The sequence below is a fragment of the Mustelus asterias genome, chromosome 11, assembly GCF_964213995.1.
Source record: "Mustelus asterias chromosome 11, sMusAst1.hap1.1, whole genome shotgun sequence".
Classification (NCBI taxonomy): domain Eukaryota; kingdom Metazoa; phylum Chordata; class Chondrichthyes; order Carcharhiniformes; family Triakidae; genus Mustelus; species Mustelus asterias.
Window position 1 is genome coordinate 25,026,026 of NC_135811.1, and position 26,852 is coordinate 25,052,877.

Consider the following 26,852-nt stretch of genomic DNA (forward strand, 5'->3'; position numbering starts at 1 on the left):
AAGAAGAAAAGGTTGCTCAAAATCATGAATGGTCTGGACAGAATAGATTGAGTGAAACTGTTTCTGTTGACAGAAGGTTCAGAAACAAAGGACACAGATTTAAGATGATTGGGAAAAGAACCAGAGGTGCCATGAGGAAAACCTTTTCTTCTCGCAACACGTGGTTAGGATCCGGAATGCACTGCCTGAGAGTATAGTCAAATGTCCCCAGTGTGTGCTAGAGATCTTTGACCTGCATGAATATCCTGTTGACATAAAAGCATGATCCAAAATTATGACAAGTTTTAACATTCAAACTATTTGCATAAACATTTAGTGCTGTATTCTCAAAAGAGAAAACAAAGGATTCTTCTGAGGTAGAGCCCAGAAATCACTTGGAATCTCCCAAGTTCTAGATTTACACTTCCCATGGGTATATTGTCTATTTTTTTCCTGCATTTTATTTCCTGCCTATTGCCAAGTGGAAAAGTTTTAAATTCTAATATCAGACATGATAAATGGGTTTAACAAGGAACTATTTGAAATTAGCCTCTTGACCCATTCAAAACAAGGATTGTCCATGGAAGGCCCAGATGAAACAAAAAGCAGATAATAATGTCTTGTGTTGCTGCATGCCCAAAGTTATGCCCCATCGCAGTTAAAATACTCAAGCTTACTAATTGCACAGATTTATTTCTGGACACATCATAATCAACAGTTCAACCTTTTGGAAGGTTGCCTCGGCATTGCAACAGTGTGCACTGCAAATCCGCTAAAGCACAAAGTAAATATTATTGCTTCATATTACTGTAAAGGAAGTTCACGTATCAACAGTTAGCAGAATAAATTTAGCAGCAGATCAATAGTGCAGATCCAAAATGAATTCAACAACTGAACTCATTAAGATAGACTCAAGACACACAAAAATACCCAGTGGAGAACAAATGACCTGACTTTTAATCATTCAATGCAGCCCATCACGCTGGGTAAGATGGTGGCCGGACCCATTTAATTGGGGGTGAGGCCCTACTTCAGTCTCCTGGCACCAGCACAACTCCCACCAATTAATTCAGAGGTGGGAAGGATCTAACGTGGGATCTCTAGCCTCCTGCATTGAAGGACATTCATTTATGAACATTCATGAGTCAAATGGCACCAATTTTCCCCCAGCTCACAACACATCTGGCTAGGGGATAAAATGGAGGCCTTGTGGCTTTCCTGCCCAAGGAAGGTCACCAGCAAACCCTATTGCATTTGCCTCCTGGGGTATTCCACGTAGTCAGGCATTGAAAGCGATACCCCTCCCTTACCTCTGAACCACCTCCTCATCCCCTCTTGCCCAAACTCCACCTGTGACCCCTGCCTTTGGTCTGCAGTCCCACAATGATCCTGGGTGGGTCTGTTGTTGCCAGCAGCCACTGCTCACACTGGTGCAGGTGGCGTGAGGGGCTTCGGGCCTCTGACTTATTCAAATATATATACTTTAGCCTCTGTATTTCTGTTGGTAATCAAACACTCCCAATCTATGCTAAAAATCTTTGGCACGCATGAACTTCTTGTTGTCACGTAAGTGGGTGGGTCTTACACCACCAGGAACCTCACTCGCGGGAAAAGCCTAGCTGTAACCTCTAAACGTCTCGGAAATTTACTTGATTCTTTTGGGTCTCCCCCACAGAGCTGAAGGGGGTTTCCTGCCGGTTTTCAGCCCCTCAGGATCCCAGCCAAAGACATTGTCCTTTGTTAGGCTCCACTGAAAAGGAATATACAGTGTGGCAAATGTTTCTTTTCAATTTAAAAAAAACTACTTCTAATATGGGTCAAATATTGCCATTATATTCAAGATTATGTACATGGCAATGGTGTACAATGCGAATCCATTAAAGTAGATTTTAATTGCTTGATTATCGTTAAGTTTGTTTGTTAAGAAACAGTATGCTTTTTGATATTTCAAGCGTCCACAGTACTTTTCCTGATTTTTGAGAGAGTTTTAGTTGGTTAATGTTTACCATCATAACTCCTCTGATACGGAGCACATCTTCTTCAGGAAATAGCACTTGGGCTAATTAAGGTGGAAATCATTAAAAGAAAAAGACTTGCATTTATATAGCACCTTCCATAGTCCCTATACAAGTCAAAGCGCTTTGCAGCCCATAAAATATATGAGAATGTAGTCACTGTTGTAATTTAGGAAACTCTCTGCTACAAGCTGAAATGCTCCCCCACCCCACTTGCAGTGCCAGCAATCATTGCAACCAGTTGATGTGGGGAAACCTTTGCCTTTTCCATTCTCACATTCCGGTTAGAAATCTGGTTAAAAGTTATACCCTGTTAAATCAGGTGACTGAGTTTTTAAATGATGATCTCAGTAATAATTCTGAAAATATAATTTCATACTTGTGGAGTGTTACATGTCTCCATTATGATTAATTTCTACATTTAAAAAAATAAATTTATAATGTTGAGAAACGTTTTTCAAAAACATTTTGCCATTTATCTTCACCCCATGTGCATGATGCAATTTTCATCCTTTTGTTGTGTAAAATTGTTCAAAAGTGGTTTGACTTTAGTACTTTTCATTTCCTATTTGGTGTTTTTTTTTATTCGTGGGACATGGGCATTGCCGGCTGGCCAGCATTTATTGCCCATCCCTAGTTGCCTTTGCTGAGGGCAGTTGAGAGTCAAGCAGATTGCTGTGGTTCTGGAGTCACATGTAGGCCAGACCAGATAAGGAAGGCAGATTTCCTTCCCTAAAGGACATTAGTGAACCAGAATGATTTTTCCGACAATCGACAACGGTCATCAGTAGATTCTTAATTCCAGATTTTTAAAATTGAATTTCTGAATTCAATTCAATTCAAACCAGGTAAGGAAGGCAGATTTCCTTCCCTGAGGGACATTCGTGAAACAGATGGGTTTTTCCAACAATCGACAATGGCTTCATGGTCATTAGTAGATTCCTAATTCTAGATATGTTTTATTGAATTCAAATTCCACCACTTGCCATGGCAGGGTTTGAACGCGTGTCCCCAGAACATTGGCTGAGTTCCTGGAATAATAGTTTAGTGATAATATCACTAGGCCATCGTGATTCTCTTTAATGTGATTGGCTGCTTGGACAGCTTGACTGACATCATTGCAGCTCCACAGAGGGAATCAACAATAAAGAATGTTGCACAGTAAAGTCCCCTTACTGGAGAGATGGCTAGATATCTTGGTGAGATTTTCTTCCAGATCAGCAGCGAGCATCACTGCAAACACTGGCTCATTGCTTCTCCCTGCTGTGTTTTTGTTTTACTCAATTCTTTAGTTAGTTACTCACTACTCTTCCTGCCCTCCAATACATCTATCCAAATGTCCACTCTCCCCTTACTTCAATGCGCATTAACTTTGACACAACTGGGCTGCCTTAACTGCTCTTTTAAAAATCTATAGCCATCATATTTTGTTTATTTGTTGTTCAACAGGTTAATATGGTAATTACAGATTTTCTGACAAGTTTAAACGGGGCTGAAGATATTTACCATCGAGTAGATTTTGCAATGGAAGTCTCCATCTTAACTCTGCTCATTCGCTTGTTTCAGACTTATAAACCTGCAAGTTCTGACTTGTTAATGCAAAAAAGAACAGGGGAGGGGAGAATTTTTAAGGGAAAACTAAATGAAGAAAAACATAGCTTTAAACCAGAGTGGCAGGTCTGCATACTGGTGTTGGCCTGGTTCAGTTGGTATCACTCTGGTTTCTGCAACACAAGATTTCTGGGGTCAAGTCCCACTCTAGGGCTTGAGCACAAAACTCAAGGTTGATGTTCCTGCACAATACTGAGGGAATGCTGTACTGTCAAAGGTGCCATCTTCTGGATGAGATGTTAAACTATATGCACGGTGGCACAGTGGTTAACACTGTTGCCTCACAGTGCCAGGGACCCAGGTTCGATTCCCGGCTTGGGTCACTGTCTGTGCAGAGTCTGTTGTGTTTCCGACATTGCAACAGTGGCTACGTCATCATGTATGTTATGGGCTCTAAAGTGCTTTAACTTGTCTAGGGGTTATGAAAGGTGCTATATAAATGCAAGTCTTTCTTCTTTTTTGAATTTGAAGTAACAACTGGAAACACATCAAATCTGTGATGATGATAAAATCCAGTTTGTTAAAATGTTGAGGATGTGTGAGGGAGGCCTTTGCTCTGAATGGGTGAATTCAAGTTACAGAAAAACTAGTAGATGCTTTTACGGGATACCTCATAACACAGTCTATAGCAAAGTAATAAACGCAATGTGCAGCACTGGCTTTGTTAAAAAGGATTTAATTTACAACATGGCCATAGGCTGATGTATTTTTTTTTGTTTTTATTCCAATTCAATCAAATCAAGTCCAATTCAGAGTTTCAACATGTTGAGACATTCCCGATCCAAGCTGACAAGACAGGGCTCTCACCATCTGTCTTGGGTTTGATCGTGATGTGGAAATACCGGCGTTGGACTGGGGTAAACACAGTAAGGAGTCTAACAACACCAGGTTAAAGTCCAACAGGTTTATTTGGTAGCAAACGCCACTAGCTTTTGGAGCGCTGCTCCTTCGTCAGATGGAGTGGAGCAGATTTCCACTCCATCTGACGAAGGAGCAGCGCTCCGAAAGCTAGTGGCGTTTGCTACCAAACAAACCTGTTGGACTTTAACCTGGCGTTGTTAGACTCCTTTATTGGGTTTGATCTACATGATCCAAGCTGATTGGAGTAGGCATAGCTCCTCCTCCAAGGCTTGATCTCATTTGCATCTTAGCCAAAAGGCCAAGATGCCGCTTTTAAAAATTGCTTCAAATGAAGCTAAAGTGTAACCTAATGACTTCAACCAAGCACAGCATGTCGATACTACACTTCATCTTAGCCAAAAGGCCGAGAAGTGATCATGCAACAGACACAGCTGCACCTATCCTTTGCTGCAATTCTCGATCAGAGTCGCATTCATTCTGATTCAGGTTCAGGCACAGCTCAGTAAGCGGGCACTTACTCTCAGTTTCAGGGTTGGGAATCTAGCAGTCGCACTATTAGAAATACGATACAGCGATAGGGTAGGACGTTTTTTTTGGGGGGGCAGAGGGCTTACTTTATTGAAGGGGGAGATTATTTTGAGGGAAGAGCCTGTGCATGCGGATGAATTCACCCGGGGCAGATCTGCTGATACAAGAGTGATTATATGCATGCATGTCATAAATGTCAGACTACATCATTTACGCTGCTTGGCCACGCCAATAAAACTGTGCATTAAGGCTATTTTAATTCAGTAGTGAGCACATAAAGAAGTGCGCATATTATTTTTACAACTATCTGGAGTCAGTAAAACAAAAACAACAAATCCAGAGACATCTCCGGAATTAAATTACTGCCCAACTTCCTGCTTCGTAATTGTCTACTTACTGTAATAGACGTTTGATCAAATATTTCACTTGCTGCGGGGGGGAAAACCCAAGTTTGAAGTGTACACTGCTTTTCATCTAAAGGCACACCCAGCATTAATCCACCCTAACACAACATCATGATTAATATACGTGTAAACTTTGTATCTTTACCGGGCTGTGAAAATAGGACAGCATGAGGACAGAGATGAGGAGAAATTTCTTCAGCCAGAGAGTGGTAGGTCTGTGGAATTCATTGCCACAGAGGGCTGTGGAGGCCGAGAAGTTGAGCGTCTTCAAGACAGAAATTGATAAATTCTTGATTTCTCGAGGAATTAAGGGCTATGGGGAGAGAGCGGGTAAATGGAGTTGAAATCAACCATGATTGAATGGTGGAGTGGACTCGATGGGCCGAATGGCCTTACTTCCGCTCCTATGTCTTATGGTCTTATGGTGGCACATGGCTAGCACTACTGCCTCACATCGCCAGGAATCCCGGATTCGATTCCCGGCTTGAATCACTGTCTGTACGGAGTCTGCACGTTCTCCCCGTGTCTGCATGGGTTTCCTCCGGGTGCTCCGGTTTCCTCCCACACTCCAAAATACATGCTGGTTAGGTGCATTGGCCATGCTAAATTCTCCCTCAGTGCCCCTGAACAGGCGCCGGAGTGTGGCGACTAGGGGATTGCCACAGTAATTTCATTGCAGTGTTAATGTAAGCCTACTTGTGACACTAATAAATAAAATAAAACTTCTTGATAATACATTTTACGTAATCACATCAGTCAAATATTTCTGCATGTGCATTTCTGGATGAGGTTATGGTGAGAAGGAAGAAATGAAGGACTGAATCGCAAACACAGTTTTCTTGTTTGGCAATACATTTCAAGGCAGCCCAGGCAGATTCCGAGTTATCAATTGAATGCGACCCTTACTTTGCCATTTTGTCACTGTTGGCAGTTTTACCTCCGGTAGCAACAAGTTGTCAAAGTCAAATTATTAATGACGCAGAGTAAATGACCACATTGCAACATCACAGTAGTGCTTCAACTAAACAAACTGATCCCACACAACACATTACAATGGTCTTGTGGTCTACTAATCGTGGTACAGCGTATGGATATTCATCAATTTGTCCATTTTAATATTGTTTCTCTTTGGTCCTGACAATCCCACAGACCAGTCCTCAGTCAAAAGGTCTCAGGTAAAGTGTGATAAAGGCAAGCTAATCATTGAATTTTCCCCCTCAGTGTCTCCCATTTATTCCCAAGACTGTTTGACCCCTAGCTTGAGATGTGTACCCATGGGTTAATATAGAATCATAGAATCCTACAGTGCAGAAGGAGGCCATTCGGCCCATCGAGTCTGCACCGACCACAATCCCACCCAGGCCCTATCCCCATACATTTACCTTATTCAGACCCCTGACACGAAGGGGCAATTTAGCATGGCCAATCCACCTAACCCGCACATCTTTGAACTGTGGGAGGAAACCAGAGCACCTGGAGGAAACCCACGCAGACACGGGGAGAATGTGCAGACTCTGCACAGACAGCGATCCAAGCCAGGAATCGAACCCAGGGCCCTGGAGCTGTGAGTCAGCAGTGCTAACCACTGTGCCACTGTGCCGTCCATCTTAATGTTCGGGGTTTGGGGTTAGGGCAGGGGGGGCGGTGGTGAGTTTGGATTAAATGAAGATATGGAATCAGTCACAAGGATGGGATTCTCAGCTGCTGCAGGTGCTGGGCCCAGAGCAGGGTAGGCATGGGGTTTCAGGCATGCCGGTTCCCTGTTCATCCTTTTATCAGACCATTCTCCCAGATGGAACACTGGGGCTGTGGGGAGTTTGGGGAGGATGTGGAGCAGAGTTAAGATAATTGAACGGCTATTAAGGCCTATTGAAGGAAGCTGACTGGAGTTTTCTAGCTGGTCTCCAGGTTCCTGGAGGCAGTGTGGGACAATTTAACCATCTTGAGGTGCCCCCCTCCCCCCCGCGCCGCAGTATGGTGGCACAGTCGTTAGCACTGCTGCCTCATAGCGCCAGGGACCCGGGGTTCGATTCCCGGCTTGGATCAGTGTGTGTGGAGTTTGCACATTCTCCCCGTGTCTGCATGGGTTTCCTCCGAATGCTCCGGTTTCTTCCCACACTCCAACGATGTGAGGATTAGGTCTATTGGCCACGCTAAATTGCCCCTTAGTGCCAGGGGGACTGGCTAGGGTACATGCATGTGGTTGTGGGGATAGGGCCTGGGTGGGATTGTGGTCGGTGCAGACTCGATGGGCCAAATGGCCTCCTTCTGCACCGTAGCATTCTATGCTTCTGTGACTCTATTGAGGAGTCAGCGCCCCTTGCAGGTGGCTTGTTGCAACAGCATCTGCAGGCCACCCTGTCAAAATCCTGACCAAAAAGTAGAATTCATCTCTAACATTTGGGCCAATGTCCTTGGGGAAAAATAAAGCCTTTTCACCAGCTGTACATTGCCAAGCATCAATTTTACATCAATTACAGGAATAGCTCCAAAACAAGTTATAGAATGATCAAAGTCCTTTCGTATTATACAAAACGGAGAAGTTAAATAGGGATTGGGAGGCATAATGGCTCCATTTTAGAGAGACTGCAACTGTCAGCTTTCGAAACATTGCATCATTCAGCAGTTACATTAGCAATGGATATTCCTAAACATCACCGTATTCTGTTAAACAGAAATAGCCTTAAGGCAGGAAATAACAGTTAAAAGTTATGAAAGTGTACCTCAAAAATGAGAATGAATGCTGAAGAAGTCACAAGTAGGGGAAATTGTATGCACCATTGAAGAACTATTGGAACTAAAGTCTGATAAATGCCCAGGACCTGATGGCCTGCATCCTAAGCTCTTAAAAGAACTGGTTGCAGAGTTAACAGATGCATCGGTTGTAATTTTCCAAAATTCCCTAGATTCTGGAATGGTCCCATCGGATTAGGAAGTAGCAAATGCAATTCCTCTGTTCAAGAAAGGAGGGAGACAGAAAGCAGGGAATTACAGGCCAGTTAGCTCAACATCTATCGTAGGGAAAATGCTCGAATCTGTTCAGGAGGTTAGAGCAAAGCACTTAAAAATGCCTTGCTGCAATCAGGAAGAATCAACATCTGGAATGTGGTGTTCAGTTTTGGTCACCCCCTCTTAGGGGCTTCAGTTGGCACCGCCGTAGACTTTAATCGGGGCAATGGTGGGAAGGTGGCAGGGGTCTGCATTTGCCAAACTTGCCACAGGGCCGGGCATTAAATTCTGTCCTAAATGTGAAACAGTTTCCCCATACCCTACGTCAGTAGAGTTTTATTAAATACCTGGTTAGAATTCTTATTGCAATGATAATCCCACCCAGGCCCTATCCCCATAACACCACGTTATTTACTCTGCTAATCCCCCTGACACTAAGGGGCAATTTAGCGTGGCCAATCCACCTAACCCTCACATCTTTGGAGTGTGGGAGGAAACCGGAGCACCCGGAGGAAACTCACGCAGACACGGGGAGAACATGCAAACTCCACACAGACAGACAGTCACCCAAGGTTGGAATTGAGGCAGCAGTGCCACCTTGCCGTCATTATTAACAGCTTCCCAAAATTTTACAAAAAAAAAAATTTCCACTGAAAATTGCAGATTGCTGTCACGGTCTGTTTTTATAATTTAAGCATATTGCAGTGCCAGGCTGCTGGGACACCGATTTCCTTCAGAAAGCCATTTTGTTTTGTCCATCTACAGCTGGACACCAAAATGTTGTCAGAGAGAAGGATTTCTTAAGCTCAAAGTAACTGGATCCAAAAAACCCACTCCGTGGCAGGCTGTGGGAGTGACACTCTTTGCAGAAGGAAGTTCTTGTTATTGTGCACAGGTTGGGGAATACCAGAAGTAGACAGCAAATCAAACTCTGTTGACTGAAAGCCTAATTTTTCGGGAGGCAAAAGCTACTTCACAATCAATACATCTGAGAAGCTCTTTGTTAATGATCATCTTCCAAACCTCAAATGCCACTTAGTGCCACAGCATAGTTTGCAGCTTTGTTTTTCTAAACCAAACGGTTGCTCTCAAAATCTTTAGCTGATTCTTATGAGGTAGGAAAGAAATTCTTAAAAGGCAGCCATCTGAATGTCAGTCAATACATGGAAAAGCACCTTATATCCAGCACCTTAACCCACAACAGGAATGTCACAAAGGCCTTCATACAATTAGATTGACGAACAAACATACGAACATACAAAGTAGGAGCCAACCATTCAGCCCCTTGAGTTTGTTCCATCATTCAATACGATCATGGCTGATACGATTGTGGTTTCACCTCCACTCTCCTTATCCTCTGGACCCTTAGATCCCTGATTGACAAGGGAGTCAATCTAATTCAATCTTAGAAATACTTTAGATAATGGAGTGGCCATTAGGTAGCCAAAAACAGTCAGTAGCAAATTTATCAAACAGCAAAAAGGTGATTCAAGATTGTTGGGCCCTTTTGACTGAGGGAAGGATTTCCTCATCTCTTTTAATAGCTCCCTGCTGTGATCTCCAGTGTTTCCTTCAACTGACTAGCAGGTTTACACTATAACATGTCATTTAAAAGACAACAAATGGGTACCAGGCAGCACTGCTACTCTACTAACATTGAGTGTTAGCACAAATGAAGTGCTTGGGCCCACCACAACCTTCTGATGCAGAAGTCACCTGTCAACTAGACCCAACTGATGTACACCAAGTCCGTCAATAAAATTATACTACTAATTCCACTAATTCAGGTGAATTTGTGCTTTCCTTCATTAGAAATAGAGAAGACATGGGAACTACAATGATTCTACATTTCAGGGCTGAAGCAGGGATTTGAAACTAAATAAATGTCCTTTTACAGAAACATTCTTTTAAGCCTCCGTTGGAGTTGGAAACAGAGGTGTGCGAACACTAAAAATAACACCATTATCCAGCGTGCTGATTCCCTGACTCCATCCCAATTCCCCCCCACCCGCCACCCCTTCCAGACAGGCATTTTTGTCCAGAGGCAGAATGGAATGGGGTTGGGAGTTTTTGACTCCCCAATGTCTGCCACAGAGTTAATTTTTGTATTGAAACCATCTACCGTGTTGGGATTCAAGCCAGGGATCCCATAGCATTGCTCTAGGTTTGTGGTTTACCAGTTCAAGTGGCCTATACCACGAGGCCACAGGTGGGGAGTGGCGGCAGGGCTACAACAAGAGGAAGACAGCGAACTGACCTAGTTAGTGGCCACTTTAAGGCCAATCGTTAGAGGCTGACTGGGATTTTCCACTTTGCCTCTAGGGGGCCTACTGAAGAGCAGCACCCCCAGCAGGCTTTGAGGTCTTCCTTGCCACTCTGGTGGCCTGGCTGCTACGGCCATTTTTTATTTTCAATTTGAAAAATTTGGAGGGTGGCGGGGGAGGGGGGGGGGCTTTCTGTTGGTCCTCCCGCTTTGAGAGGCCACCCACCACTCTTAGTCACAGCGAGCCCGAACTCTAGCTATTAACTGACCAAATCACCCCATTGAGTGACCATTTCCCACACACTGCAGGCTTTCTGACTTCAGATTTGAGACCGACAGTGTGGGTTCAGAATCCCACAACAAAGCCCTGGCCATTGAAAATCCTGCTCACTTTAAACATTAATTGAAAAATAATACCCAGTACAAATCATGGAAATTGAATGACAAAATCTAAATTTTCTTGTACTTTAAAAAAATTTAATACTGTATTATCTGAGGGGCTAAAAGTGTCATTAAATGTGACACAAAATTTGATGTAACTGGTATCGACACTACACAGCTAGAATGAAACATGGATTGGAATGTATGTTCTTCAGTTACGCAAGATGTTGTATATTTCAACATTGATCAGATAGAAATACGTTGTAATACAGAGCACCTTTTCAAATCTAATTGCCTATGATTCATAGAATCAAAGAATCTCCACAGTGCAGAAGGAAGCCATTTGGCCCATTGAGTCTGCACTAACCATAGTCCCCACCCAGGTCCTATCCCCATAACCCCATGCATTTACCCTAGCTAGTCCCCCTGACAAGGTCAATTTAGCATGGCCAATCAACCTAACCAGCACATCTTTGGACTGTGGGAGGAAACTGGAGCACTCAGAGGAAACCCCCGCAGACACGGGGAGAAAGTGCAAACTCCACATAGACAGTGTCCTAAGCCGGGAATCGAATCCGGGTCCCTGGCGCTGTGAGGCAGCAGTGCTAACCACTGTGTTGCCCTTTTTTCAGAAGGAGGCCATTTGGCCCATCGAGTCTGCACCGACCACAATCCCACCCAGGCCCTATTCCCATAACCCCACATATTTACCCTTAATCTTATAAATGTACTAATTTTCGTGACAATTTAAACCGGTAAGGAAATGTGTACCTTACTGGCAATCCAGTATCTGATCAAACCCCCTCCCCTGGGTTTGGAAAATGGGTGGATGGTGAAATTTGTCCTTAAAGGCTCCTTTACTGATCTCTGCAGAATCAACAGGATGGGTCTGCAATGTGTCAGAGCATATCCACAGGGTTTGAGAGATGATACTAATTTATAATTTTAATTAATGATTTATTAACACTCTCCCTGCTAAACAGCGCGTTTCCTCATTTCCTTTACATTCGAAGTACAAACCCTCCTGGTACTGTGTTTAGCTAAGAATCCAGACACAGCTCACCATTGGATTGTGTGCTGCATTACCCACTGCTGGTAGGAAAGTGGTACTTCATCACCAGGAGTGCCCGTTCTTTTATGGTGGAAAAACTTAAAGGAAGTAATAAATATCCTTTAAAGTGGAGGGAAAGTATCAGGTTTCAGCTCTGCTGGCATCTGAAGTTTGAAACTACGGAAATTGTAATTATATTTAAAAAAACAAGTCACTTTGGGATGTTTAAATGACTTTGAAATAGTACAGCGGCAGCCACATTTCCTAAACTTTCACTCTTGTCTATGGCAAGAAACATTTAAATGATTTCAATGTGTGTAGATTCAAGCGGGGGCAATGAATAAGCAGCATCAGACTGTTGGCCAATTCAAGTTCAAAGAGCTTTACGATCTCAATCATAACTGAACAAATCACTTTGCTACTTGGAATTTTACTATCAGCAAGATCATAAAACCGGCTAAGCATAAAACACGCCCGAAAATCTATCAATTTGAGAATGGGGGGGGTGGAGGGGGAGGCATTTAGCAATCAGTTAGAACAGCAATGCTTTTGACGCGTTAGGTCGCTTGTCATTTTAGTCCAGCAGTTTGGCAAAACCCTGGCAACATGTCTGCGTAACGCATGTGACCAGGCTCGTCTCATTTTGAGAAAGTGAGGAAGAACAAGATGGGCAGGAGGAACCTCGGAGACAAGGCCTCACTATAAACTGGCATCGGTCCAGTTCGGTTTTGTTCAGAGGAATCCATGTGTGCCCGGAGCCTCTAACACACTGTGAACACAGCAGCGATTTGAGAATTTAAACATGAACCGAAGCACATCTATAGGCACCACGCTTGGGAAAGGTTTCAAGATCGGTTTACCTGGATTCCACATTAATTGGTACTCCACTCTGCATCTGCAAACCTTTATCCGATTATTTGAAACAGCAGCAGGCCTGGAATCTGTCATGCTCCACCATGACTCTGTGTGACACTGAATAATGGTGCAAGTGAGGCCATTCAACATGTTCAAATCTCCCCGAGTCAGCAGCAGGTCACGCTGGACTTTTCTATAGGGACTATTCAGAGAGCTCCCGGTGACTTAACAACCTGCTGAGGTCATCCAGGCCTCTTACACCTTCGCTGACAATCACAGTGCTGATCGAGACAATTTTCTCAATAGTAAACCGGCTGAAGAAAGCCAGATAAATATAGGCTCACACACAATTTATCAGGTAGGGAGGATACACCAGGATTTTTGTCCTCCTGTGAGGAAACACCATGCAATTAAACAAACTGCACAGATAAAAGGGGAAGGCAACCAACTCACTCACGGGAGGACAGTTGTCACTTCAAATATCTTACGGATGTACGTCTCATTATTGTGGTTAGCGCCGCTGCCTCACAGCACCAGGGACCCGGGTTCGATTCCCGGCTTGGGTGACTGTGTGGAGTTTGCACATTCTCCCCATGTCTGTGTGGGTTTCCTCCGGGTGCTCCAGTTTCTTCCCACAGTCCGAAAGAGGTGCTGGTTAGGTGCATTGGCCACGCGGTGCTGGAGTGTGGCGAGTAGGGGATTTTCACAGTAACTTCATCGCAGTTAATGTAAGCCTACTTGTGACACTAATAAAATAAATAATATTTAACCACCATTTTAAATTTAACTCTGCATTTTTCAGGATTTGGGAAACGCACTGTCTGAAAGGGGATGAGCACTGCTGGGTGCAGGAGGTCAGTGTCTTTTCACTCGTCTGCTGCAAGCAGTTTTCCTGCTTCACCCAGCCCTCCCATTGCCTGCCCAACTCCCCCAGCCTTACTTATTGCCCCCATTAGGCCTCTAATCATTTCCGCATTGAATCTTCCGATCTCCTTCACTAGGCCTCTGCCTCGTCTCTGGCCTCCAACCCCTCCCCCCCTCCCCCCAGGATCCTGGCTTCCCCACTGTAGCCCGGCTCCACACCGATTCCCCATTGCAAACAACCTGTCAGATCTTCCCTGGACTGGAATCTTCCTTCCTCTCAGTCAGCCCATGATTTTCCGCTTCCCTCCCCCACTGGCTCTGGACTCCGATCTTCCCCACCCTGCCACAATCGTGGTCTGCCAACCCTCCCTGGCTGCTGCTTGACACCAAAGGCCTGTGCCCCGCTAGCCAGTCAGCCTCTCAATCCAACTGGTTAAGAGAAGGAAATGGGGACAAAATACGTAAATCAGGTCTTGCCAATAGGTTTGTTCAGGGCCTTTGGGGTTTCACAATGTGCGAAACAGCAACCCCGCTCCCTCCAATCAGCCCAAAATTGTTTCAAAAGCCCTGGAAGCTACCAAAGGGTTAATAATGGTGATTAGATTTCCAAAAAGCGACTGTCAAATGGAGGCACGTCACATCACTGAATTCACAAATGTCGCTATTTACATTAAAAAAGAGGAATACCCCCAAAAAAAGCCAATGTTGTTAAAAAAATACAAATACTCTTTCATATTACAGCAATTACATATGGCAACGCAAAAAATTAATTATGTTTATATAGTACACCATTTCCAGTGGAATATTGTGAAAATTGTTAACAGTCAATAGTTGCTTTGATTTTTCTGACACAATAGAAGCAAAGTTACAATAAGTTAAATCCCTCCCCAATTCTTTGTATTATTAATACAAAGATGATTGAAAGGGGACAATACTTGGGGTCAAGGATCAGAGGAAGATGACAGGAAGTCACGAGGTTTTAATGACCATTGTCTCAGATGAAGCTAAACATCGGACAAACCATTTCAGGGAAATTTTCGTTGCTCAAGTTAGCTCAGTGTACGGATAAATGCATGTGGCCAGATCTTCCAATCTCTGGATGGTCAGAGGGCGGACATACTCAAAAAGATGTGTAATGGGGTCCCTTGGAAGTCCCAATGTGCTGGCTGGGAATTGACCAGGAAGATTGAACTCCTGATCGACAATTACAGTGGCTAGCACTGCTGCCTCACAGCACCAGGGGCCCGGGTTCGATTCCCAGCTCGGATCACTGTCTGCACGTTCTCCCCGAGTCTGCAGGGGTTTCCTCCGGACGCTCCGGTTTCCTCCCACAGTCCAAAGATGTGCTGGTTAGGTGCATTGGCCATGCTAAATTCTCTCTGTGTACCCGAACAGGCGCCGGAGTGTGGCGACTAGGGGATTTTCACAATAACTTCATTGCAGTGATAAGGTAAGCTTACTTGTGACTAATGAATAAACTTTAAGCTGTAAACAATTCCCCTGTTCCCTGGGACCCTCTATAAAAGTTTCCAACTCTGAGCAAGTGTTGGAGACTTTGGACAGCTTTGACTGGATAGTTACCCAGGGCATGTTAGACAGAGTCTAACTCTCCAACTGACACCCTCCACTCAATCACTCACAGTGACACCCCTTTCTGACTCTCCCCTTGAGCACCCCCCATCAACCTCCCCCTCAAACTGTGTCCAGATTCAACAAATCCACCGCCCCCCCATGAGCCACCCAACTCAACTCTCCTCAATCTGCCCCATAACCCAACTTATGCTGACTAGCCGTCAACCTAACTGCCCTCCAAATTGGCCTGACTATCCCTTGACCTGACAACCTTTCTTGAACCAATTTTCCACCCGACCCACTTATTCATTTACCCAACTGCCATCCTACTCACCTTCCAGTCCACCCACCTACCCATCTCTCCACATGCCAACCTACTCACATGGCACCTTATCCACTTACATAGATATCCTCTTTCCGTAGCTTTTCAGAGAAACTTTGGGACTTTGAAACTATTTACTCACTAGAATATGACAGCGTTGTAAAAAAAAAAGAGGGCATGGCTCGTCTTCCCCTGATGACCAGCACCAAGAAGAAGCATTTCCGTTTCAGCTACGCTCCGCGTTTCTGGAAAAGCCGGGATCAGAAGTCCCGGCTAGAAATGCAAAGCTCTGGCGTGGTGCAGAAAAGTAGAAGTGGATTGCCAATCCAACAGGGATTGCTAGCCATCAAAAGATTTGACCCATTGTGTAGTGTGGCAATTTATTTAACCTTTTGTGGCCTCCGTACCAGAAATACAGGGTCACTCTGGCCTTTTCCATTCATACACGTTTCAGCTTAATCAGTCTAAAAGCAGGCAACAGGCAGGGTACACAGTGATAAACACGTCCTACTCAAGAATGGTCAAAATATCCCAAGAGTTAAGACAGATCGTTCAATGAAAGAAATTCAAAAACCCTCCCACATTTTGTGCATCATTGATATAAGTATTGAACAGATTGCTGAATATTTGAGCTTGCCGGGTAGAGCCAAGCAAAGGGAAGACAGATTTGTAGGGGGTACATCAAGATATCAGGTTTTAAAATAGTTTTACCTGTGCACAAGATGGGTATATGTTTAAAAACAAAATGCAACAGTGTAAATACAAAAGTAACTGTTCTCAAAATTTAAAATGTGATTGCAGTCTTCTGGTTAATGAGAGTCTGACATTCATTCAAATTCCAAACATTTTTAATCAAGTGGATATATTGTTGCAGTTTCTAATAGTACATTCCAATGGTCATCATCCAACCAAGTTTCCAATAAAAACTTCACACGATATCTGCAGCTCTCTCCTGGTGTCTGACAAGCTATTTGGATGTTCATAATAAGAATTCCAAATCCTTGTGTCAGTGCAGGAATGTCACTCGGGGCTGAATCTTACAGGGTCTTTGGGGATGGAAGGGAGACGAAGGTGTGGGAAGGTGTCCAGGGAGATGCCTGATGTCATTTTGCTAGAGGCAGAAAAGCCTGCCCACCTGCAGCCCAATTTGAGGCATTTGGTCAACCAATGAAAGGCCCCGCATCACCTCTGGTGCCATTTTGCCAGAGGCAGGAAAAACTTCTGCCACGCGGAGATGTAGGAAGACTTCTAGGTAAACTCTGGTGGTAGGGTTGCCAACTGTGATTAAATGTATATAAAAGCACAATACTGTGGATGCTGGAGTCTGAAACAAAAACAGAAAATGCTGGAAAATCTCAGCAGGTCTGACCGCATCTGTGGAGAGAGAATAGAGCCAACATTTTGAGTCAGATGTCTCACATAGACACGAAACGTTGGCTCTATTCTCTCTCCACAGATGCTGTCAGGCCTGCTGAGATTTTCCAGCATTTTCTGTGATTAAACATATTCCTGGAGATTTCATCACATGATTTACCCGCACGCGCCAGCGTTAGTTGGCCAATACATTCATCCTTGCTGCCTTCCTAAGCCAAATGAAAAGCAAAAAGACTCATTCACCAATTGGAAGATGCTTGACTGTCAACCAAACAGGCTCTCCTTTCACACTATTTTCAATATTTCTATATCTTGTAAAAAGTACATTTTCAAAGATATATTTTTTTAAATAAAAACTCTCTCTTTGATATTCCTATGCTTTTTCTCCAGGATTGCAAACGACAAAGTTTAGGTCAATCCTGAAGGGTTGGTGGCCTCCCAGTGGGTACACAAAGGGCAAGACTACCCTCCCCCAGAGCAACAATGGCTGCCCTTGCAGCATCTGCAACGTCAGCCTTCAGTGAGCTTTCCCCCGCTTTCCCTGACTAACTACATTGACCCGAATCCCACTAATCTGGCTGTGAGGGCACAGACAGCCACAGCTCTTGGTGGCATTGCTGAGTTTCCTCCAACACCAGCCCCGATTGGGCCAGCACTCCGGGGTGTTGTGGGGAGAGGGCGGTGGTTGGTGTGCTTGCAGGCCACCATTCTTAATAGGATGGTTGACCCAGCAGTAGTCGCTGAATTAGTCGGTGTCAGTGAAATGTGGTCCTGGGTCCCACTGGGTCCCACTGCCTGCCAAAGCCCCGGTGGCACCATTGGTATATCGTGGCTTAGGAGTTGATATAAGAGAGATAGAATGGACATTAAAGCAACACAAAGTGTGAATGACACCAAAGAAATAAAATTAGAGTTAAGAAGAGAGAATGAAGGTGATCAAGACTATTTCAAATGTATTAGGGAAAAGAGGAAATTCTTAGGCATTCTGAAATTCAAAATAACGAAAACTATTTCTGTTCGAGAGTCGGTGATAGGGGATCATCAATTTAAAATGATTACCAAGAGTGAACGGAAAGATTTGAAGAAATATTTTTATGCAGAAAAATGTTGGAGCAGAGAAGGTTTTGCAAGAGGGAATAGAACCATAGAATCCCTACAGTGCAGAAGGAGGCCATTCAGCCCATCGGGTCTGCACCGACCACAATCTCACCCAGGCCCTATCCCCGTAACCCCATGCATTTATCCTAGCTAGTCCCCCTGACACCAAGGGGCAATTTAGCATGGCCAATACGCCTAACCTGCACATCTTTGGACTGTGGGAGGAAACCGGAGCAAACCCATGCAGACACGGGGAGAATGTGCAAACTCCACACAGACTGTGATCCAAGCTGGGAATTGATCCCGGCTCGCTGGTGCTGTGAGGCAGCAGTGCTAACCCCTGTGCCATCGTGCTGCCCAGTGAAGAGTTAAGATTGAGGCCATCATATCTTTTAAGGGGAAAATTGGATAAATATTTAAAGCTGAAGGGGAGCGAGAGAGCAGGGCAATAAGATTAGTTTTGGATTGCCTCAGCAAAGAATTGGCACCGACATAATGGGCTGAATGAACTCCCCCTTTGTGGACTTGCAGAATTTTAATGTTTCTGATCTGCTTCTATTCTCCAACATTTCAGAAAATCTTTGTACACACAGCTTTTGGTTTGACATTTAATTGATATGATGTGGAGACGCCGGCGTTGGACTGGGGTAAACACAGTAAGGAGTCTAACAACACCAGGTTAAAGTCCAACAGGTTTATTTGGTAGCAAACGCTCCGAAAGCTAGTGGCGTTTGCTAGCAAATAAACCTGTTGGACTTTAACCTGGTGTTGTTAGACTCCTCACTGTATTTAATTGATATACAGCCAAAAAAATGTGAAAGCTGCTAATAGAGTAGAAATCTTCAATAAACGCAACCATGTTTGTCACTTTTAGCCAAAACAGTGCTCTATAAAGCATATGGTACAGTTTGTAATGTTATGGTGAGGCGTTACATTTTTACTCCGAATTCTGAAGAACTCAAAGCAGTGCAGAGCAGCCAACTTGCAGCATTGGAGCGACAGTGCCAAATCACCTCTGAACACTGGACACCAGAACCTAGTGACAGGGGGTCTGGCATTCCACAAAGTACAAATTCCAGGAAACAAAGTGGAAGCCAAGTTGACCACTTTCACATTTAAAAACTTACATGAAAGGTAGAAACCTTGACGATCTGTCTGGCTTTGCATCCACTGCATCCCCAAATGCATTGTCATCTTCCTCTGTTCCTGGCACAGCAGGGGAGCCATCTTTCTTTTCGGCCATATCTAGTGCATGACAAGTGTTATTAATGCAACATATTGAGCACTCCAGGATGCTTAAAAATCTCTGAACTTAATGTAAACACCCAGTTAAGTGTGATGACTGAAGCTGGAAATATTTAACTTTATGAGAAATCGAATAAACATGATGATTATTCTTCAGCAAATGGTTATATAATTAAAATAAATTTAAATATATAACCAACCAATCACCATTAACAAACTCGGTCATTCAGGAAGTTTATCCAAAAAAAAAATCGGTCATATCCATGATCAATTAAAATGTATCATGCACATGCAGGGAGTTGTATACGCTACACAGTACATACGTTTGAATCAGCTTGTTCTAAGGCTTAACTCCCTAACATTCTTCTTGAGTTTAATTGTGTGAACTAACATCCACTCATCTACTTCCAGCAGCTATCCATAAATCGCAAACAATTTCCCCCAACCCTTTCTTATTCGTTCATGGGATGTGGGTGTCACTGGCTGGGCAAGAATTTGTTGCCCATTCCTAACTGCCCTTGAACTGAATGGCTTGTTAGGCCATTACAGAGGGCATTTAAGAGTCAACCACATTGCTGTGGGTCTGGAATCACATATAGGCCAGACCAGATAAGGGTGGCATATTTCCTTCTCTAAAGGACATTAATGAACCAGATGGGTTTTAACAACAATCATTTCATGGTCATCAGTAGACTTTTAATTCCAGATTTTTATTGAATTCAAATTTCATTGCGGTGGAATTCGGACCTGGTTCCCTGAACATTATCCTGGGTCTCTTGATTACTAGTCCAGTGACAATACTACTACACCACAGCCTTCTGATCCATATAGTGTGGCTATCAGCACAGCACACGGGCTCCTGTATCAGATAATCATTGGTTTGAGTCCCACTCTGGGATTTGAGTGTATAATCTGGAATAAAATTAAGACTAAAGAACTGGATAAAAGGAAACTGGCAGGGATTCAACTGCATTGAAGATTCTTAATGTGCAGATTAGCCTGGTAGCAGGATGAACAGATATTTACTTATGCAGAACAATAGGGCATTGAAGTACAGGCGTTAAAGATAACGAGGGTGGGAGTTCAGAAAGAGAAATAAGAACAAACGTCACACTTAAGTGTGACTTGTAAAGCTAGTTGTTCAGATAAGACAAGATCCAAATGTGATAACCCATATATCAGGGTTAGTCCTGTACAGGAAGTGAGCAGCTAACGAGTGACCAAGATCACAGCCACACCATGATGGAAACAGAGCTCTTCCAAAAGCAAACTTTTGTCCTGAAGACTGTCATTTTAAAAGCCAGAGATTCTACTCTGAATTAGAAGGAAAGGTTTCCCAAAAGAAACATACAGGTCGTTATTGTTGGATTTAGCTCAATGTTAAAACCTATGGAATGTTGAAAGTAGATAAATTTGAAATGGGGTTCATTCACGTATACTATGTGCATGATCATTAGGCCATCCCCACACCCCCACTTCTTGCCTTCAATCGCACAAGCTCAAACAGACCATTGACGGCAGCAAACTACCCAGCCTTCAGAACAGTGACCACGACACCACACAACCCTGCCACAGCAACCTCTGCAAGACGTGCCGGATCATCGACACGGATGCCATCATCTCACGTGAGAACACCATCCACCAGGTACACGATACATACTCTTGCAACTCGGCCAACGTTGTCTACCTGATACGCTGCAGGAAAGGATGTCCCGAGGCATGGTACATTGGGGAAACCATGCAGATGCTACGACAATGGAAGAATTTTGGTGGCACGATAGCACAATGGTTAGCACTGCTGCTTCACAGCTCCAGGGACCTGGGTTCGATTCGCGGCTTGGGTCAGTGTGTGTGGAGTTTGCACACTCTCCTCATATCTGCGTGGGTTTCCTTTGGATGCTCCGGTTTCCTCCCACAGTCCAAAGATGTGCAAGTTAGGTTGATTGGCCGTGCTAAAATTGCCCCTTAGTGTCCTGAGATGCGCAGGTTAGAGGGATTAGCGGGTGAATATGGGGGTAGGGCCTGGGTGGGATTGTGGTCAGTACAGACTCGACGGACCAAATGGCCTCTTTCTACACTGTACGGTTTCTATGATTCTAAGAATGAACACCGCTCGACAATCACCAGGCAAGAGTGTTCTCTTCCTGTTGGGGAACACTTCAGCGGTCACGGGCATTCGGCCTCTGATCTTCGGGTAAGCTTTCTCCAAGGCGGTCTTCACGACACACGACAATGCAGAGTCGCTGAGCAGAAACTGATAGTCAAGTTCCACACACGAGGACGGCCTCAACCGGGATCTTGGGTTCATGTCACACTATCTGTAACCCCCACGACTTGCCTGGGCTTGCAAAATCTCACTAACTGTCCTGGCTGGAGACAATACACATCTCTTTAACCTGTGCTTAACCCTCACTCCACTCACATTGTCTGTACCTTTAAGACTTGATTACCTGTAAAGACTCGCATTCCAACCATTATTTTGTAAATTGAGTTTGTGTCTTTATATGCCCTGTTTGTGAACAGAACTCCCACTTTGTGTTGCACACTGAGTTTGCACACTCTCCTCGTATCTGCGTGGGTTTCCTTTGGATGCTCCGGTTTCCTCCCACAGTCCAGGTGCGGGTTAGGTTGATTGGCCAGGTTAAAAATTGTCCCTGAGATGCGTAGTTAGAGGGATTAGTGGGTAAATATGTGGGGGTAGGGCCTGGGTGGGATTGTGGTCGGTGCAGACTCGATGGGCCGAATGGCCTCCTTCTGCACTGTATGGTTTCTATGATTTCTATGACTTACCTGACGAAGGGGCAGCGCTCTGAAAGCTAGTGGCTTTTACTACCAAATAAACCTGTTGGACTTTAACCTTGTGTTGTGAGACTTCTTATCATGATCATTAGTGCAGTTATCTGTAATTTTTCTTCTGTATCATTGCATGTTTTACAGTTTAATAACATTTCTTTATTTGAATGATTACAAAAGGACTTGAGCTTTCCTCATTGGAAAATGTGAGGAGAGAGATGATAACCAATGTGCAAAATAAACAGTTAGGAACCAGTCTTCCAAGTTTCCCTTCTGGGATACCCTTGCATTTAACATCAGCAGAGTATTTAACACTAGGTTGGCACTGCAGTGCACTACTGACGGAGTAATGTAATGGCAGAGATTCCACCTTTTGGATAGGGTATTAATGTGCCTGTTCAGATGAACGTAAACTGTCCTATAGCATTATAAAGGCTTTCCCCTGCTGCCTTGGCCCACATTTCTCCCTTAACCCACTAAAATAAATTCAGTGGCAATGAGACATTTGTTGCTTTTGGGGCTTGTGGCTTTGTACAGAATTTATATGGCTGCCGCAGTTTAAAATGTTTTGTTCAGACGGAGGCATATTTTTAATTTTTTTTTGTTTTTATTCCAATTCAAATCAAATCAAGTCCAATTCAGAGTCTCAACAAGTTGAGACATTCCCGATCCAAGCTGACAAGACAGGGCTCTCACCTCCTGTCTTGGGCTTGATCTACATGATCCAAGCTGATTGGAGTAGGCATACCTCCTCCTCCAAGGCTTGATCTCATTTGCATCTTAGCCAAAAGGCCAAGATGCCGCTTTTAAAAATTGCTTCAAATGAAGCTAAAATGTAACCTAATGACTTCAACCAAGCACAGCATGTCGATACTTCACTTTGATCTTAGCCAAAAGACCGATGATTTCAAGTAATAGAGAAAACGGGAAGATTCAAGAAAAGAACATCAGCAAGGCAAAATCTATTGGTAGGTAGCCCACATTTATATGGGGTTCACAGTGCTTGATTTGCCTCAAGGGCTAGGTGTATTTAATAAACAACATGGTCCATAATCACACCCAAACCTTTTTCATCTTTGTTGGTCGAGCAGTATCCAATACAAACATACTTGTTTGTGATATTTGCATATTAGTATACTTGGAGAAATAGAATAAATCCTTTGTGGACAGCCATAATTTTAAGTAACCAAGAGGCTGACATCTACAGTAATATACAACCATGAGTTCAGTTTCAATGCAAGGTAGCTTTGGACATGCAATGATCTAAAGCTTGGAAATCAAAGTGCATTGAAGCCAACCAATATGAGGCCACTTTCAAGAGTGTTCCAGTTTCAAGCTAAGTTTAATGGAACTTTCAATTCAATAACATTAAAATGATGATCATTAAGTTTAACACATCATTTATTCTCACGCTTCTTGGTTACTGGACGGAGTGCGACATGCAGGCAGAAACGTAACTCACTCTACTGAACCAATTCTGTGAACAGTACCTTTAGCATAATGACAGTTTTAATTGCTGACTCAACTCTCCTGCATGTGAAGCACACATTGGCTTATTACGCAAATCCAGATGCCTTTCATTATTAATTTTTCATCTTGTCAATCATTTTCCTCCCTATTTTGCCTGAAGGTAATGGGTCATTGGTGTGCAAGATTGAACAGATAGCATTTTTGTCAGCAACTTAACCACCCTTCCAAAACATTACAACTTAATAATGTGATTCTGTCTTCACCCGAGGTTTTGTCATGATTCTCATAGAAATTGACAACTTTTTAAAAAATAAATTTGAACTTTCAATGATTGAAAGAATTATACAACAAACTATCAAGTTTTAAAACTTTCACTGTAACAAACAAACAAAAAGCAACATTGACCAATGCTCTTTCAGAAGGTAATTTATATTATAAGCTACAGAGAAATTTCTCATTAACTTTTAAAATGACCAAAATCCCCCCTCCATGGTCACACTTTACTCAATCCCTTAAGTGAACACATTCTATACGAGCCAGTCCAAGGTGATTCTCGGCTCCAGAGGATTACTTCTTTTCTTCCCCTTTCCTGAAACTGACTTTCACAGTGAGGGACAAATTGTGAGATTCTTCCTTCTAAATCTCTGAGTCTTATTTAAACCCTCATGAACTTGGTTTCTTCAATCTGAACACGAGTTGTGTGGTGAACAATATAGACTAGCTGCTTCTATCTCTGCTCTCTTGTTCAGACCCTAGCAGCCACATCATGTCTGTGAGGTTTAGTGATATTTTAGGAAAACCTGCAACCTGATCCTACAATGGCTTCCTAGGGACATCTCCCATCCCTAAGTCCATCGCTACAGCAATGTGAATCACATGGCCCTTATATCCAGGTAGAGATCATCTATCCTTTAGACCCACTTCTCCATCTGATCTTGAAATTAAATAGACAGTCTAAGAAAACCTGCTATTTCCAACACTTTCCTGTGACCAGGAGGGTCATTGTGGCCAAATGGGCCACCTAACATGGCAATTTACAGAGCACGCTGGGAAAATTGAACAAGCACTGAAACAGCAGGCTGCAGCTTAAAAGACAGAGATAAACAGGCTGCAGCTCAGACGACTGAATACACAGGCCATCCCAAAGACAATGGACACTCTGGTCAAACATACTTGTTTACCAGACAAGGGGAGCCTTAACACCTTATTTAGGAGAGAGGTGTGTGTCCTACGTGCCTCCAGCACCTACCGGCATGGCCGTTGGGTACACACCCAGAGATCGGTGTGGCAGCACCCGATTGGACTCTTATCGATCAGGGTGATCAAGTCCTGATTGATTGATTGACAAAAGTCAGGAGACTGCCCAAAAAGGATGAAACCAAGGAGGAATAAAAGATGCTGCGCAACCAAGAATCAATCTCTCTCTCTGACCCCACGAACGAGCTACAACAATGGTGACCGTCGCCAGCAACGATCAGCACGAGGAGAGCCACCACACCCGAGAAGGAAGGAAGACCAGAGCCTGAGTGTCAGATCAGAACAAAAGACCAGACTACGCAGAGTACTACAGAGACCAGCGCACAGATAAAGGCCAATATATGCTTGGGTACTTGCCAGTCACGCAAAGTTAAGTCAAGGTCTAGTATTGGACTTGAACTTTAGTATTTCTGTAAAATAACTTATTGTTGGTTGGGTGAGTGATTGATTGTGTGTTTAAATAAATATTGTTGTACTAACAAGAAGTCTACTCGCAATTCTTTGTCCACCATATAAGGGTTAAAACAGACTGTGTGGCAGGCACAACATCATCCACCATCAGTATGGCTGTCCCAGTCATCATTTACAGGTGTGAATACCTTGCATTTTCTTCCCAGTAAAACAACCCTGTCCCCCCCCTCCCCCTCCAACAACAAGCCACTCAGCCTCCTGATCGGCAGAATTCAGAACAGGCCACATGAACACCCTACATCCCACTTCAAACCAAAGACACAGACCCAAGACGTATCAATCCCATGAACTTCACATCTGCAACTGTTCAAACACATGCATTTCTAATATGAGTCACTGAAGATCAATTGGAAAAGCAAACCCTGGACAAATTTCCACACCTCAACCCAGGGCACTGAGAGAAATTGTCATAGATCATATCAGAATCCAGGGATTGAAGTAAGTTTTTTCTCCCCCCCCCGAATAGACAGTCAGAGGCTTTTTCCAAGGATGGAAGTGTCAATTACAGGGATGCACAGGTTCAAGATGAGAGGTGGAAAGTTTAAAGGAAATGTGCAAGGGAGGTTTTCACGCAGAGAGTGGTGGGTGCCTGGAACGTACTGCCAGAGGTGGTGGTGGAAACTGGCACATTAGCAACATTTAAAGAGGCATCTGGATGGATATGTGAATAGGGAGGGAATAGAGGGATACGGACCGAGTAAGGGCAGAAGATTTTATCTTTCGTTTAGTTGGGGCATCATGATTGGCACGGGCTTGGAGGGCTGAAGGATCTGTTCCTATGCTGTATTTTTCTTTGTTCTAAAGAGATGAGAAGGATATGGGAGACCATAGTCCAATTTTAACAGGTAACTTCAATTGACATAATTAAATGAATTCTTTATGATGTGGACATTGTCCTTTCAGGATAAACCTTGGGACTGGATAAAAAATAGACTGAAAACTAGAAACAATGGGTACTTATCAAGTAATACTGGGTGGTGGCAGGGGTACAGAATGAGATACCTTTGAAATAATTACGGTTTCTGATTTTCATCAATGAATTGAAAACTCAATGCTCGTAGGTTAGATTTGCAGATTAAACTAAACTAGGAGGGACAGTTAATTCTGGAGAGGCAGCTCAGAAAATACAAGTGAATTGATTAAGGGATCTAACAAGGTGCAGGATGCGAAGACCTTAGGGAGGGTGCAGAGGAGATTCAACAGAATGCTGGCAGCTACAAGAAGAAATATAGAAGCAGGTGGTGGTCATTTGGCCCTTTGAGCCTGCTCCGCCATTCAATACGATCAAGGCTGATCGTCCAACTCAATAGCCTAATCCTGCTTTCTCCCCATAACCTTTGATTCCATTTGCCCCAAGTGCTATATCTAGCCGCCTCTTGAATACATTCAATGTTCAAGAGACTAGTGAAACTGGGCTCGTACTCCTTGGAGCAGAGAAGGTTAACGGGCAATTTGAGCTGTTCAAAATCTTGTAGGTTTTTGATTGTTT

The 26,852-nt window shown here is 43.7% G+C and overlaps 1 protein-coding gene and 1 non-coding gene across 5 annotated transcripts in view; both read right to left on the reverse strand.

Moving 5' to 3' along the window:
• The window catches only part of casp7 (caspase 7, apoptosis-related cysteine peptidase), a 44,162-nt gene that overhangs the window by 14,173 nt on the left and 3,137 nt on the right, over positions 1-26,852 (reverse strand). For 2 of the 4 annotated variants that reach the window (XM_078223270.1, XM_078223271.1), the window contains exon 2: positions 19,255-19,372. In XM_078223270.1, the coding sequence (XP_078079396.1) occupies positions 19,255-19,370 (116 nt within the window). In that variant the 5' untranslated portion in view covers positions 19,371-19,372. Of the gene's footprint in view, positions 1-5,391; positions 5,438-19,254; positions 19,373-23,589; positions 23,620-26,852 lie in introns of those variants that run through there. The other 2 variants (XM_078223272.1, XM_078223273.1) reach the window with 2 other exon arrangements.
• LOC144501084 (U2 spliceosomal RNA) lies at positions 4,683-4,881 on the reverse strand. The gene has a single exon (XR_013499054.1). It is a non-coding gene; the product is annotated as a U2 spliceosomal RNA (small nuclear RNA).